Below are 16,159 nucleotides of genomic sequence, written 5' to 3'. Positions count from 1 at the left end.
TTTTAAATCTAAACAGAATTCAGAAGGTGAAGGAAATGTCCGTTAGATACTAAATAATTTCGGGGTTTTTTTTTTTACCAATACTCATAAAATAGACAGCTTGTACATTTTTCACAAAGGAAACCAAAGCAGAAAGAACTGTCTCTGGAAGCCAGGCTGAATGAATAAAATGCAGAAACCGTGTAAGGGATCCGCTTTGTAATTACCGCACTCCGAACGGCTTGAAAGCCACTGCGGGTTGCTGAGCAGAAACAATTCATCATGCAGAAAGCCCTGACGGTATGTTATACAGTTCAAAAAGAAAAAAAAAAAGCCATTGCGTAGAGACATCTACCCTGTTTGGTGAAAGACTTGTCCTGCATGGTGAAGGAAGTCATCAATCACTGCTTCCCCCACCTCGATTAGGCCGGGAGGGGGGCTCGCTCCGTTGCACCGAGGTGTAGAATAGATGATACCTTCTAAATAAAGACGATGAGGCGACGCTATTCATTTTTGCCCCTTTTCAAAGTTAATTAATGGAAAACGATCGGAAGTCGGATCCTGACTCAGCCCAACCCGCTAGCCTTTCCCGGGAGCGGATGTTCTTGGGACCACAGGCCTCGGGATGACTGGAAACGACCTCAATCGATCAATCAATCCTATTGAATGCTTACTGGGTGCACAGCACTGTACTACGCTCTTGGGAGAGTACAACGGAACAGGGTCGGTAGACACAGTCCTTGCACCCACCAAACTTACGGTTATCATAAAAATTGGAACACCCTCCCTCCTCAAATCTGACAGACGATGACTCTCCCTCCCCTTCAAAGCTTTACTAAAGGTCCATCTCCTCCAAGAGGCCTTTCCCGACTAAGCCCCCCCTTTCCTCTCCTCCCACTGTTTCGCCCTGACTTACTCCCTTTATTCATACCTCCTCCCAGCCCCGCAGCGCTTACGCACATATCTGGAATTGGTGCCTGTCTCCCCTTCTAGACTGTGAGCTCGTTGTGGGCAAGAAATGTCTGTTTATTGTTATACTCTACTCTTCCAAGCATTTAGTACAGTGTTCTGAACACAGCAAGTGCTCAATAAATATGACTCAATATGTACATAAATGCTGTGGATGGGGTGAATAAAGGGAACATATCTAAGGGCATCACAGAAGGGCGAGGGAGTAGGGGAAATGAAAGGTCAGTCAAGGAAGGCCTCGTGGAGGAGATGTGATTTTAATGAGGCTTTGAGAATGGAGAGAGCGGTGGTCTGTCAGAAATGAAGGGGAAGGGAGTTCCAGGCCAGAGGCAGAATGTGGGCAAGGGATCGGCGGCGAGACAGACAAGATGGAGGTAATAATAATAACGTTGGTATTTGTTAAGTGCTTACTAGGTGCCGAGCACTGTTCTAAGCGCTGGGGTAGGACACAGGGGAATCAGGTTGTCCCACGTGGGGCTCACAGTCTTAATCCCCATTTTACAGATGAGGGAACTGAGGCACCGAGAAGTTAAGTGACTTGCCCAAAGTCACACAGCTGGCAAGTGGCAGAGCCGGGGTTCGAACCCATGACCTCTGACTCCAAAGCCCGTGCTCTTTCCAGTGAGCCACGCTGAGGTAAAGTGAGTAGGGTGGCGTCGGAGGAGCGAAGTGAGCGTGCTGGGCCGTAGAAGGAAATCAGTGAAGGGAACGGACTGACTGATTGAAGATGGGAGGGGGCGAGGTGAGCGAGTGCTTCAAAGCCAAGGGTAAGGAGTTTCTGTCTGATGAGGAGGTGGATGGGCAACCACTGGAGGTTCTTGAGGACTGAGGTGAGAAGGACTGAATGGTTCTGTAGAAAAACGATCCGGGCAGCAGAGTGAAGCATGGACTGGCATGGGGAGAAACGGGAGGCAGAGAGGTCAGCAAGGAGGCTGATGCGGTCATCCGGGCGGGAGAGGAGAACTGCTTGAATCAACGTGGTAGCAGTTTGGATGGAGAAGAAAAGATGGATTTTGGCGAAGCTGTGAAGGCTGAACTGACAGGATTTGGGGACAGATTCAATATGTGGGCCGAACGACAGAGATGAGTCGAGACTGATGCCAAAGATAAGGTGAGACAGGGAGGATGGTGGTGGCGTCTACAGAGTTGGGAAAGTGGGGGTATTTACTGAGCTCTTCCATGTGCAGAACACCGCACTTGAGAGCGTAAAATCTGAGTTGGCAGTCACATTCCCCGACCACAATGAGCTTAGAGTCTAGAGGAGGAGACAGACGTTAATATAAATAATTTATAATGTAAAATGTATAGATATGTCCGTAAGTGCTGTGGGGTGGCGGGTGGGGCGAATATCAAATACCCAAAGGTCAGAGATGCAGGTGCAAAGATGGGGCAGAATAGAGAGGGAGCGGGAAAAGAGGGCTTCATGGAGGATGGCCTTTTGAAGGAGATGGGACCTTATTAATTGGGGAGAGTGGTTGTCTGGCAAACATGGAGGGGGAAGAAGTGCCACACCAGGGGGAGGATGTGGGAAAGGGGTCATTGGCAAGATTTAACTTCTCTGTGCCTCAGTTCCCTCGTCAGTAAAATGGGGATTGAGACTGTGAGCCTCACGTGGGACAACGTGATTACCCTGTATCTACCCCAGCGCTTAGAACAGTGTTCTGCACATAATAAGCGCTTAACAAGTACCAACGTTATTAGAGAAGCAGCGTGGCTCAGTGGAAAGAGCCCGGGCTTGGGAGTCGGAGGTCATGGGTTCGAATCCCAGCTCTGCCCCTCGTCACTGTGTGACTGTGGGCAAGTCACTTTACTTTTCTGTGCCTCAGTTACCCCATCTGTAAAATGAGGATGAAGACTGTGAGCCTCACATGGGACAACCCGATTACCCTGCATCTCCCCCAGCGCTTAGAACAGTGCTCTGCACATAGTAAGCGCTTAACAAATACCAATATTATTATTATTATTGTTATAGATGAGTCTGGGGCACAGTGACTAAGCTGGTGCTAGAGGAGTGAGATGTGCGGGCTGGGCCGTAGTAGAAGATCAGTGAGGGAAAACGGGGGCCAGGGGAAGCTGATGGAGCGCTTTTAAAGCCAACTGTAAGGAGCTTCTGTTTGCTGCGGAGGTGGACGGTTCTTGACGAGAGCGGAGGCATGGACTGAACGGTTTTGTAGGAAAAGAATCCTCGCAGCAGAGTGAAATAAGATGTGTTGTGGGGGGCAGAGACAGGAGGCAGGGAGGACAGCAAGGAGGCCAATACAGTAATCAAGGGGGGATAGGATCAGTGTCTGGATCAGCACAGTAGCAGTTTGGATGCAGAAGAACAGATTTTAGCGGCGCCGTGACGGTAGCGCCGACAGGGTCTGGTGACGGATTCAATGTGTGGGTTGAGAGAGAGACACAAGTCAAGGACAACGCCAAGACTATAGGCTTGGGAAACAGGGAGGATAGTGGGAACTGTCTACAGTGACAATAATAATACTAATCGTGGCTTTTTTTTTTAAAGCGCTCACTGTCTTAAGCGCTGGGGTAGATACGAGGTTACCATGTCCCACGTGGGGCTCAAAGTTCAAGTAGGAGGGAGAACGGGTATCGAATCCCCATTGTGCAGATGAGGGAATTGAGGCACAGAGAGGTGAGGCGACTTGCCCAACATCTCAGAGCAGGTACATGGCGAAGCAAGGATTAGAAGGAGTGAGGCTCAGTGGAAAGAGCGCGAGTTTGGGAGTCGGAGGCCGTGGGTTCTAATCCCGGCTCCGCCGCCTGTCAGCTGTGTGACCTTGGGCCAGTCACTTAACTTCTCTGGGCCTAAGTGACCTCATCTGCAAAATGGGGATGAAGACTGGGAGTCCTACGTGGGACAACCTGATTATCTTGTATCTACCCCAGCGCTCAGAACAGTGCTTGGCACATCGTAAGCGCTTATTCATTCATTCATTCAACAGTATTTATTGAGTGCTTACTACGTGCAGAGCACTGGACTAAGCGCTTGGAATGAACAAGTCGGCAACAGATAGAGACGGTCCCTGCCATTTGACGGGCTTACAGTCTAATCGGGGGAGACGGACAGACGAGAACAATGGCAATAAATAGAGTCAAGGGGAAGAACATCTCGTAAAAACAATGGCAACTCAATAGAATCAAGGCGATGTACATTTCATTAACAAAATAAATAGGGTAATGAAAATATATACAGTTGAGCGGAGCAAATACCGACTTTATTTTTATTATTATTATTATTATTAGAACCCAGGTCCTCTGACTCCCAGGCCTCTGCTCTTTCCCCTAGGCCACGCTGTTTTCCCATCCAAAAATGGAAAGACGAGGGGAGGACAGGGTTAGGGCAGATAAGGAATTCCATTTTGGATGGTGTCGCCCCGGTCCTCCTTGGGCTCGGGCTGCGGGGCAGAGGGGTGACCCCTGGACCGTCTTTAACAGGAGTCAAGAGCAAGGCGCCTCCGCTGCCTCGGGGCGGCCCCGGGCTGTGGAGGACGTTTTTCCCACCTGCCTCTCCCCCTCTCTGGCTCCAAAACCGCGGTCGGGGTTGAGCTCCGCCGTGGTGTGGGGAGGGAGATTCAGGTCGCGTTGCGGCCCCCACGGTCCAGGGTGGTCCGGCAGCACACGGAGGGGGCTCCGACCTGCTGACGCCACCCCTCTCCTCCCTCTGCTGTCTCCCCGTTTAGCCTGGGAGCCCGTTATTGGGCAGGGATTGTCTCCATCTGTTGCCGAATTGTCCGATCCAAGCGCTTAGTCCAGCGCTCTGCACATAGTAAGCGCTCAATAAATACTACTGAATGAATGAAAGTCGCCTCTCGCACGTGGCTCCTACCGAGGGCCTGAGTCGCGGCCGTTTCGGGGCGCCCCCGCGGTGTGCAGCAGGGGTCTCCGCGCCCACGCGCAGCGCCTCTCACCCACTACCAGTCCAGAAGTCCCGTTCCTCTGTCCGACCGGCTCCAGTGGCCCAGGTCCACCGTCCCCTCCCCGCACACACACCCCAACACCCAAGCGTCATGGCTCGTCCCCCACCCCAGCCCCACAGTCCAGCCCGCAGAGCCTCCCGAGGCCGCTGCAGGACACCTCCAACTCCCACCCTATCACGGCGTGGGATTGAGCACTGTACTAAGCGCTTGGGAGAGTACAATATAACAGAAACATTCCCTGCCCACAGCAAGCTTACAGTCTAGAGGGTCATCTAGGGCTCAATCACTCCATCAACGGTTTCTACTGAACTCTTACTGTGTGCACAGCACTGTATCCCCCTTCCCCTCTGCTCCTTCCCCTCCTCTCAGCACTGTGCTCATTTGTATATATTATTTATTACCTTATTTATTTTGTTAATGAGGTGTACATCCCCTCGATTCTATTTATCTTGATGATGTTGTCTTGTTTTTGTTTTGCTCCGCTGTCTGCCTCCCCCGATTAGACCGTGAGCCCGTCGTTGGGCAGGGATGCTCTCTATCTGTTGCCGAATTGTACACTCCAAGTGCTTAGTCCAGTGCCCTGCACATAGTAAGCGCTCAATAAATACAATTGAATGGAATATGATTCAGTAGAGTTGGCGGACACGATCCTTATGCACAAGACGTTTTCCGTCTAGACCTCAGGGAAGCAGCGTGGCTCAGTGGAAAGAGCCCGGGCTTCGGAGTCAGAGGTCATGGGTTCGACCCCCGGCTCTGCCACTCGTCAGCTGGGTGACTGTGGGCGAGTCACTTCACTTCTCTGGGCCTCAGTTCCCTCATCTGTACAATGGGAATTAACTGTGAGCCGCACGTGGGACAAGCTGATGACCCTGTATCTCCCCCAGCGCTTAGAACAGTGCTCTGCACACAGTAAGCGCTTAACAAATACCAACATTATTATTATTAGTTCTATTCAGTGCTTTTACTGCCAAAGCACCTCACGTTGTTTATCTCAATTTAGTCCTCACAACATCCCGCTGAGGAAGGGAAAGAGGAGCAGGTATCACCATACCCGTTTTACAGAAGGAGAAACTGAGGCACAGAGAGGTAAAGTGACTTGCCCAAGGCTACCCAGCAGGCGAGTGACAGAGTCCAGGAGTAATGCCAGGACTAAAACCTGGGTTTCCCCGCCTCCATTTCCAGCAGGGTACTTTTTCCTCTAGGCCACACTGCCTCCCCGGGAGCCTGCCCCGACTCTCCTCCACGTCGTGACCAAAGAGCCTCCATCCCCATCCGCCGTCACCTCCGCAAGACTTGGGAAGGCTGGGGCAGATGCCGCCGTACAGTTGTCAGCGTCGGGATTGGGACGGCAGGCTCTGAACCGCGAGGGGCCTAAAATTTTATTTTCATTCAATTCATTCATTCATTCAATAGTATTTATTGAGCGCTTACTATGTGCAGAGCACTGGACTAAGCGCTTGGAATGAACAAGGCGGCAACAGATAGAGACGGTCCCTGCTGTCTGATGGGCTTACTTACGGTCTAATCGGGGGAGACGGACGGACGAGAACGATGGCGATAAATAGAGTCGAGGGGAAGAACATCTCGTAAAAACAATGGCGACTAAATAGAATCGAGGCGATGTACAATTCATTAACAAAATAAATAGGGTAATGAAAATATAGACAGTTGAGCGGACGGGTACAGTGCTGAGGGGATGGGAAGGTTTTAAAATTTTATTGCCATCGTTTTTGTTTGTCCGTCTCCCCCGATTAGAGGGGCTGTCAAAGGGCAGGGACTGTCTCTATCTGTTACCGATTTGTCCATTCCAAGCGCTTAGTCCAGTGCTCTGCACATAGTAAGCGCTCAATAAATACTATTGAATGAATGAATCAAATTCTGCCCCTCTGGCTACAATCCCCTGGCCATCTTTTTGTTTTTTGTCTTCAAGTTGTCTTACGTGTCTCTCATCTTTCCTTACGTGTCTGTGGCCAATCCCCTCCCCGCCTTTTTATTTTTAGATTGTGAGCCACTAGAGAGACGGGGAGCGCGCCTAATTCTCAGTTGGATGTTCTTTCCCGGCGCTTAGTACGGTGCTCTGCGCTCGGTAAGCACTTCATAAATAACTATTCCCATGACTAGCGGGGACTGTAGCTCACAGCGTGGCTCAGTGGAAAGAGCCACTTTCCAAAGGGTTGTGGCGTCAGAGGTCATGGGTTCTAATCCCGGCTCCACCCACTGTCACCTGGGTGACTTTGGGCAAGTCACTTCACTTCTCTGAGCCTTGGTGACCTCATCTGTAAAATGGGGATCAAGACTGTGAACCCCAAGAGGGACAACCTAATCACCTTGTATCGCCCTCAGCGCTTAGAACAGTGCTGGGCACATAGTAAGACCTTAACAAATGTCATTATTATTATTATTATTCTCTGAGCCTCAGTTACCTCATCTGTAAAATGGGGATGAAGGCTGTGAGGCCCACGTGGGACAACCCGATCACCTTGTATCCCCCCCCAGCGCTTTAGAACAGTGCTTTGCACAGAGTAAGCGCTTAATAAATACCAAAATTTATTGCATGTTCTGGCATCTAATCTGGCATTGAGCACACAGTAAGCCTGGAATGACCTCCCTCCTTATATCAGACGCCTGCTCTCCTCCACAACAAAGCCTTAGTGAAAGAGCATCTCTTCCAAGAAGCCTTCCCTGACTAAGCCCTCCTCTCTTTTGAGAAGCAGCGTGGCTCAGTGGAAAGAGCCCGGGCTTGGGAGTCAGAGGTCATGGGTTCGAATCCCGGCTCCGCCACTTGTCATGGGTGACTTTGGGCCAGTCACTTCACTTCCCTGGGCCTCAGTGGCCTCATCTGGAAAATGGGGATGAAGACTGTGAGCCCCACGAGGGACAACCTGATCATCTTGTATCCCCCCCAGCGCTTAGAACAGTGCTTGGTACATAGTAAGTGCTTAACAAATACCGACATTATTATTTATTTAATATATTGATGTCTGTGCCACCCACCCCCCCGCCCGCTCCAGGCTGTAAGCTTGTTGTGGGCAGGGGATGTATTAATAATAATAATGATATTTGTTAAGCGCTTACTATGTGCCAAGCACTGTTCTAAGCACTAGGGGTGGGGGGGGCGGGGACAATACAAGGTCATCAGATTGTCCCACATGGGGCTCACAGTCGTTATCCCCATTTTACAGATGAGGCCACTGAGGTGCAGAGAATAATACTAATAATGTCGGTATTTGTTAAGCCCTTACTATGTGCCGAGCCCTGTTCTAAGCGCTGGGGGAGATACAAGGTGATGAGGTGGTCCCACGTGGGACTCACAGTTTTAAAACCCATTTTACAGATGAGGTCATTGAGGTGCAGAGAATAATAATAATAATGTTGGTATTTGTTAGGCGCTCACTATGTGTAGAGCACTGTTCTAAGCGCTGGGGGAGATACAAGGTGGTCCCATGTGGGCCTCACAATTTTAAAATCCATTTTACAGATGAGGTCACTGAGGTGCAGAGAATAATAATAATAATAACGTTGGTATTTGTTAAGCGCTTACTATCTGTAGAGCCCTGTTCTACGCGCTGGGGGAGGTACAAGGTGATCCCACGTGGGCCTCACAGTTTTAAAACCCATTTTACAGATGAGGTCACTGAGGCGCAGAGAGCAAGAATCATCACGTTGGTATCTGTTAAGCGCTCGCTCTGGGCCGAGCCCATTTTACAGATGAGGTCACTGGGGCACAGAGGAGTGAAGTGACTTGCCCACAGTCACCCCGCCCACCAGCGGCGGGGCCGGGATTCGAACCCATGCCCGGGGCTCTTGCCACGGCGCCACGCGGCTTCTTCATATGGAGCGAGCGCTCCCTGTGTGCGGGGCCCTGGACTAAGCGCTGGCGAGGGACCAACGGGCACCAGATAGAGACGGTCCCGGGGCCTCTGACGGGCTCACGGTCTGAGCGGGGGAGACGGACAAGCACAGTGGCAATTCCGCGAATCGAGGGGAAGGACACAGCTCATGGAAGACAACAGCAAATAGCGAGCTGAATAGGGAGGGGGAAGCAGAACACGTCATTAACCCCAAGTCCCCCCGGCCCGTACCTCGCCAGTTCTTGTGCCGGGGGACGAAGTAGTAGTTGTTGCCGAGCGGGTCGGTGCCCACGTGCTGCTTCCCGTGCCTGCCCACCGCCCTCCGCAGGGCGCCCGCCAGGCCCCGCACCGCCGCCCAAGCCCCGCTCATCCTCCCCGCCCCCACGCCCGCGGGGAGACGCACCGAAGCCGCAGGGCGCCTCGTCCCGGCCCCTCCCCCCCCCCCCCGGGGCAGCGGCGCACGCCATTGGTCCGCCCCGCTGTCAGTAGACGCGCCCAGGCTAGGCCCCGCCCCCCTGGAGGAGCCGCGCATGCGTTGATCCCCGCCCTCGGCTAGTAGAAGGGAACAGGATCGGTCCCCGCCCCCCCCGGGGCAGCGGCGCACGCTATTGGTCCGCCCCGCTGTCAGTAGACGCGTCCATGATAGGACCCGCCCCCTGGGGTGCTGCGCATGCGTTGACCCCGCCTTCGGCTAGTAGAAGCGAACAGGCTCGGTCCCGCCCCCCCGGGGCAGCGGCGCACGCCATTGGTCCGCCCCGCTGTCAGTAGACGCGCCCAGGCTAGGCCCCGCCCCCCGGAGGAGCCGCGCATGCGTTGATCCCCGCCCTCGGCTAGTAGAAGGGAACAGGATCGGTCCCCGCCCCCCCGGGGCAGCGGCGCACGCCATTGGCCCGCCCCGCTGTCAGTAGACGCGCACACGGTAAGCCCCGCCCCCCTGGAGGAGCCGCGCATGCGTTGATCCCGCCGTCGGCTAGTAGAAGCGAACAGGATCGGCCCCGCCCCCCCCGGGGTAGCGGCGCACGCTATTGGTCCGCCCCGCTGTCAGTAGACGCGCCCAGGCTAGGCCCCGCCCCCCGGAGGAGCCGCGCATGCGTTGATCCCCGCCTTCGGCTAATAGAAGCGAACAGGATCGGTCCCGCCCCCCCGGGGCAGCGGCGCACGCCATTGGTCCGCCCCGCTGTCAGTAGACGCGCCCAGGCTAGGCCCCGCCCCCTGGTGGAGCCGCGCATGCGTTGATCCCCGCCCTCTGCTCGTCGAAGCGAACAGGGTCGGTCCCGCCCCCCCGGGGCAGCGGCGCACGCCATTGGTCCGCCCCGCTGTCAGTAGACGCGCACACGGTAGGTCCCGCCCCCCGGGAGGAGCGGCGCACGCCATTGGCCGCGTCCAGGATGGGCCTGGCTCGCTCAGCCAATGGGCGCGGACGCCGGGGCGGTGGGGGCGGAGCCGATTCCGGCTCCGGGTTCGGGTCCCGCTTCGGGTCCGGGTTCGAATCCGCAGGTCCGATGCTGGGCTTCCTGTGGGCGCGGCGGTCCGGGCTGGATCAGCCCCTACGACTTCGGAGGGCTGAGTCTGCCCGCAGGTGAGGGCGCCGGGACGGGACGGGACGGGACGGGCAGAGAATCAACGTTGGTATTTGTTAAGCGCTTACTCTGTGCAGAGCACTGTGCTAAGCGCTGGGGGAGATCCAGGGGCATCAGGTTGTCCCACGTGAGGCTCCCAGTCTTCATCCCCATTTGACAGATGAGCCACCTGAGGCCCAGTGAAGTGACTCGTCCAAAGTCACACAGCTGACAAGTGGCAGAGTCGGGATTCGAACCCATGACCTCTTGACTGCCCAGCCCGGGCTCTTTCCGCTCAGCCGCGCTGCTTCTCAGAACGCCTCCATCCATTCGTGCGTTCAGTCCTATTTATGGGGCGCTTCCTCTTTGCAGAGCACTGGGCTAAGCGCTGGGAATGGTCATCTGGCCAACAGAGAGAAGCAGCGTGGCTCAGTGGAAAGATCACGGCCTTGGGAGTCAGAGGTCGTGGGTTCTAATCCAGTAGGAGTCCCTAATTTTTCTTGATTGTCAACAGGCAGGTGGAATATTTTCTAAGTACATTTTATTTGTTTTCTCCTTTTAAAAAACTGTTTGAGATTCCCAATGTTTGCTTCCTTAAGCTTCTCTGTGGCTGAAAGCAAAGCTGAGGGCTCCGAGAAGGTTGTGGTTCTTTCTTCTTCACCAGCTCCCATTTTCAGTAAGCCCGTCAAACGGCAGGGATGGTCTCTATCTGTTGCCGACTTGTTCATCCCAAGCGCTGAGTACAGTGCTCTGCACATAGTAAGCGCTCAATAAATACTATTGAATGAATTGAATGAATGACCCCAGAAAGGAAGATCTAGCCATAATGCTGTCTAACTGTGGAAGATCCAAGCTTTACAAGGGGGACTGAGCAGTTCAGGAGTAGGGGGACCAGCGGTGCGGGAGTCTCTGAGTTGGAGGTAGGGTGGCGAAAGGAAGGGCGAGAGCGCTGGCCACAATTATTATTATTCTTATTTGACAAAGAAAAATGGGGAGGAGGCAGGGATCCTTGGAGTGGAAGCAGACATTCTAATGATCTCAGAAAGGGTACGGCATATATATGAGTGCCTGCTCCAAATAATTTTTTTATGATATTTGTTAAGCCAGCATGGCTCAGTGGAAAGAGCCCGGGCTTGGGAGTCAGAGGTGATGGGTTCGAATCCCAGCTCTGCCACTTGTCAGCTGTGTGACTGTGGGCAAGTCACTTAACTTCTCTGTGCCTCAGTTCCCGCATCTGTGAAAGGGGATTAAGACTGTGAGCCTCACGTGGGACAACCTGATGACCCTGTATCTCCCCCAGTGCTTAGAACAGTGCTCTGCACATAGTAAGCGCTTAACAAATACCAACATTAAGCCGTTCGTTAAGGTTATCTTTTATGGTGTTTGTGTGCCAGTAAGTGCTGGGGTGGTGCTTACTATGTGGCAAGCGCTGTTCTAAGCACTGGGGTAGATACAGGTTAACCAGATTGGACGCAGTTAGTGCCCCCTGTGCGGCTCACGGTCCGGATGCCCATTTTACAGATGAGGTAACTGAGGCCCAGAGAAGTGAACTCACTTGCCCAAGGTCATACAGCGGATAATTGGTGGAGTCGGGATTAGAACCCGGGTCCTTCTGACTCCCAGACCCGTGCTGTATCCACTAGGCCACGCTGCTTCTTAAAAATCACCTCCTCCAAGAGGCCTTCCCAGACTGAGCTCCTCTTCCCCCTCTACTCCCTCTGCCATCCCCCCTTCACCTCTCCGCAGCTAAAGCCTCATTTTCCCCTTTTCCCTCTGCTCCTCCACCTCTCCCTTCCCATCCCCACAGCACTGTACCCGTCCGCTCAACTGTATATATTTTCGTTACCCTATTTATTTTGTTAATGAATTGTACATCGCCTTGATTCTATTTAGTCGCCATCGGTTTTTACGAGATGTTCTTCCCCTTGACGCTGTTTAGTGCCATTGTTCTTGTCTGTCCGTCTCCCCCGATTAGACTGTAAGCCCGTCAAACGGCAGGGACTGTCTCTATCTGTTGCCGACTTGTTCATCCCAAGCGCTTAGTACAGTGCTCTGCACATAGTAAGCGCTCAATAAATACTATTGAATGAATGAATGAATGAACAATAATAACAGATTGACTAATCGGTAAGTCGATGGTATTTATCGAACACTTACTATGTGCAGAGCAGCGTACTAAGGGCTTGGACGAGTATACTACAATAGAGTTGTTATACATGATCCCTGCCCACAAGAAGTTTACAGTCTATAGAGGGAGACAGATATGAAAACAGATTACAGGAAGGGGAAAGAGTATAAGGATGTGGACGTAACTGCCGGAAGGCCGGGTTGAATGTCAGAAGTGGTTAAGGATAGCGATAATCTGTTTTTCTGCAGGGGACAGGGAGAGCTGGAAGTGATTTTAAAACAGCTTTCAATTTTTTCCCCCTTTCATCGGCAACTTCTTTTTCTCTTCAAGGGTTCTGAGTCTGGAGCTAAACAAGGACCGAGATGTGGAGCGAGTCCACAGCAGCGGCGTCAATACTCTCGATATCGAACCTGTGGAAGGGCGATAGTAAGTGCGTTTGATTGGCTCGGTGGGGGGTTGCTATTTTTTGGGACCCAGGAGTACCTCCTCAATGCCGTTGAGCGAGGTGATGGTTCATCCCTTGCCGAGAAGTGGTCTTCAACCAACAGAAGCTACCAAATGGGTAAAATTGTGTGGAATTTTTTTTTTTTTGCAGCATGCTGTCAGGTGGTTCGGATGGCGTTATTGTGCTCTACGATCTGGAGAACTTCACCAGAAAACCTTACTATACGTGTAAAGCCGTCTGCTCAGTGGGCAGGTACGTATTTAAAGCGGGTTGGGAATTTGCAGGGAGTCGACAGAAATCACGCCTCTGGGAGTCAGAAGACCTGAGTTCTAATCCTGGCTCTGCCACTTACCTACTGTGTGACCTCGGGCGAGTCACTTCATTTATCCGCACCTCAGTTCCCTCAACAGCACGGTGGGTATTTAATACCTGTTCTCCCTCCTACTTAGACCGAGTCCCGAGTGGGACAGGGACTGAGTGGAGCCTGATAAATGTGTATCTACCCCAGCGCTTAGAAGAGGGCTTGGCACATAGGAGGCACTTAACAAATATCATAAAATAAAATTTAAAAATCTCTGTTTTCAGTGCCACAGTCCCGAAAACATTGGTACCTTATAGAGGTCGCGTGAAACGGCTGCTAGGTCCTCACCGCTCCTCCCACCTCTCAGGACGGGGGAAGCGCTGGCTGATTAGAAGTGAAGGTGGTTTTTGTGTAGGTCCTTAGCGGGGGACGTTTGACCCCTGCCCTTTCTTAATTCGTCCAGGGACCTGCTCCTGCCTCCCATCATCAGCAGGATCGATTGTTTTGCGTTTCAAAGGCCACATGGGAAAGAGTCCTTACTTACTCTCCTGCCTCCTTTCCTCATGGGAGTAACTGTCAGTCTGGGACGAGTGAACTGGAGTGCAGGGGAGAGAGGAGGATGGAGAGGCAAAGAGTTTGGAAGCCCTTGGGGATTCCGTTTGGAATCACTGGGCTTTTTCTTCCCTTGGTGCCCACTGGACCCAACTAATAACGTTGGTATTTGTTAAGCACTTACTATGTGCAGGGCACTGTTCTAAGCGCTGGGGTAGACACAGAGGAATCAGGTTGTCCCACGTGGGGCTCACAGTCTTAATCCCCATTTTACAGATGAGGTAACTGAGGCCCAGAGAAGTGAAGTGACTTGCCCACAGTCACACAGCTGACAAGTGGCATAGGCGAGATTCGAACCCATGACCTCTGACTCCCAAGCCCGGGCTCTTTCCACTGAGCCACGCTACTTCTACCTCAGCAAAAGCCAAATCGAAAGCTGCAGATTATTTGGAGGAAACGGGCAATGGCTGTCACCCTCGTACATCCCAGGGGGCCCCACCGCGAGCCACTGACCAAGTTCCCAGCTCGATCTAACGGTGGTCACTTGCAAGTGTTCGACTTGGTTTTTCCTCCATCTGTTTTGGTCCTAACACTCATCGTTGACAAGAACCTCCGACGCTTCTTCTCCGTAGGAGTCACCCTGCAGTTCACAAGTTCAGCGTGGAGACGGTTCAGTGGTATCCTCACGACACTGGCATCTTCACCTCGAGCTCCTTTGACAAAACTCTGAAAATCTGGGATACAAACACCTTACAAGTGAGTGTGCGGGGAAAACAGAGACGCGGCATGATCTACTGGAAAGAACACGGGCCTGGGAATCAAGCGACCTGGGAGCTGATCCTGGCTCTGCCATGTGCGTGCTCTGTGACCTTGGGCGAATCACGTAATTTAACACCCTGGGTTTCGGTCACCTCATCTGAAAAATGGGGATAAAATATCTGTTCTTCCCTCTTGGACTGTGAGCCCCATGTGGGATATAGACTGTGTTCGATCTGTTTATATCATGTCTTTGCTTAGTATAGTGTTTGGCACATAGTAAGTGCTTTTTGAGGACTACAGGTATCATCATCGTTCTTTTTACTGTACAATTTTTATGCCCCCTTGGGAAGAAGAGGAATTCGGTCCTTCGCCAGGCTTCTGAGGTCAAAGACTACAGAGGATTGGAAGTCAACTCTGATTGGCCTGAGCCTCCTACAGACACTTGCCCCATGCTGTTGTGCCCTGTGGCAGTGACTGAGGTTTGGAGAGAGTATAGGGTGACTGACAGAGATTGGGGGAGAGAGATTAGGGTCAGTGAAAGAGACCGAGGGGAGAGAGTTTAGGATGAGTGACTGAGTTTGTGGGAGAGAGATTAAAGTGAGTGACTGAGGCCGAGGGGAGAGAGCTTAAGGTGAGTGACTGAGGTTGGGGGAGAGAGGTTAGGGTGAGTGAGTGAGGCTGGGGGGATAGGGTGAGTGATTGAGGCTGTGGGGAGAAAGGTTAGGGTGAGTGAATGAGGCCGGGGGAGAGAGATGAGGGTGAGTGAGGTGAGAGGAGAGTGGTTGATGAATGACCGGGTTGGGGGGAGAGAGGTTAGGGTGAGTGAGTGAGGCTGGGGGGATAGGGTGAGTGATTGAGGCTGGAGGAGAGAGGTTAGGGTGAGTGAATGAGGCCGAGGGAGAGAGGTTAGGGTGAGTGAGGTTGGGAGGAGAGAGGTTAGGGTGAGTGAATGAGGCCTAGGGAGAGAGGTTAGGGTGAGTGAGGTTGGGAGGAGAGAGGTTAGGGTGAGTGAATGAGGCCAAGGGAGAGAGGTTAGGGTGAGTGAGGTCGGGAGGAGAGAGGTTAGGGTGAGTGAGTGAGGCTGGGGGGATAGGGTGGGTGATTGAGGCTGGAGGAGAGAGGTTAGGGTGAGTGAATGAGGCCGAGGGAGAGAGGTTAGGGTGAGTGAGGTTGGGAGGAGGAGAGGTTAGGGTGAGTGGGTGAGGCTGGGGGAGAGAGGTTAGGGTGAGTGAATGAGGTCGGGGGAGAGAGGTTAGGGTGAGTGAGGTGAGAGGAGAGAGGTTGGTGAATGACTGGGTTGTGGGGAGAGAGGTTAGGGTGAGTGGAGCACTGTCAGGGTGCAGTACTGCTGCTGGGAGACCGGTGCCGGATGGGATACAACCCCTCCTCCTCCGTAACTCAGTGCCTCTGGGCTGCCGCCGGTCTGAGGACCCTTCCCCGTAGCTTTTTCTGTGGCCTGGCAGAGTGAGGGTCTTGATTCCACTGCTCCCTCCATATGTCGATTTCTCGCTCCCGCCTCTGGAGGGGATGAGGCGGAGGCTGTGCCTGGCAGGGGGTGACGTCAGATAAGAGGACGGGGCTGTTGTGTGGGTGTCCCTCAACCTGCCAGGGGAACCGGGTGCTTTAATGGTCAGCAGTTCTCATCTTCACGGGAAACCAGCTGTGAGAGTCAGGGACACCCTGGCTGCCCAAGGAG

At 53.0% G+C, this 16,159-nt stretch overlaps 2 protein-coding genes across 3 annotated transcripts in view; one reads left to right on the top strand and one right to left on the bottom strand.

Moving 5' to 3' along the window:
- The window catches only part of NDUFAF2 (NADH:ubiquinone oxidoreductase complex assembly factor 2), a 46,633-nt gene extending 37,521 nt beyond the window's left edge, over positions 1-9,112 (bottom strand). The window contains exon 1 of the mRNA XM_029073367.2: positions 8,951-9,112. Within this exon, the coding sequence (XP_028929200.1) occupies positions 8,951-9,089 (139 nt within the window). The 5' untranslated portion in view covers positions 9,090-9,112. The remainder of the gene's footprint in view (positions 1-8,950) is intronic.
- A 1,046-nt stretch (positions 9,113-10,158) lies between these two features.
- Positions 10,159-16,159, top strand: part of ERCC8 (ERCC excision repair 8, CSA ubiquitin ligase complex subunit) — a 40,583-nt gene continuing 34,582 nt past the window's right edge. Inside the window, exons 1-4 of one of the 2 annotated variants that reach the window (XM_029072315.2) lie at positions 10,159-10,298; positions 12,737-12,832; positions 13,002-13,103; positions 14,337-14,460. In XM_029072315.2, the coding sequence (XP_028928148.1) occupies positions 10,222-10,298; positions 12,737-12,832; positions 13,002-13,103; positions 14,337-14,460 (399 nt within the window). In that variant the 5' untranslated portion in view covers positions 10,159-10,221. Of the gene's footprint in view, positions 10,299-12,736; positions 12,833-13,001; positions 13,104-14,311; positions 14,461-16,159 lie in introns of both variants that reach the window. The other variant, XM_029072309.2, reaches the window with a different exon arrangement.

Source organism: Ornithorhynchus anatinus, chromosome 1 (genome assembly GCF_004115215.2).
Source record: "Ornithorhynchus anatinus isolate Pmale09 chromosome 1, mOrnAna1.pri.v4, whole genome shotgun sequence".
In the NCBI taxonomy this organism is placed as follows: domain Eukaryota; kingdom Metazoa; phylum Chordata; class Mammalia; order Monotremata; family Ornithorhynchidae; genus Ornithorhynchus; species Ornithorhynchus anatinus.
Note: the sequence above shows the minus strand (reverse complement) of the source record. Positions and strands in the feature narration are given on the sequence as shown.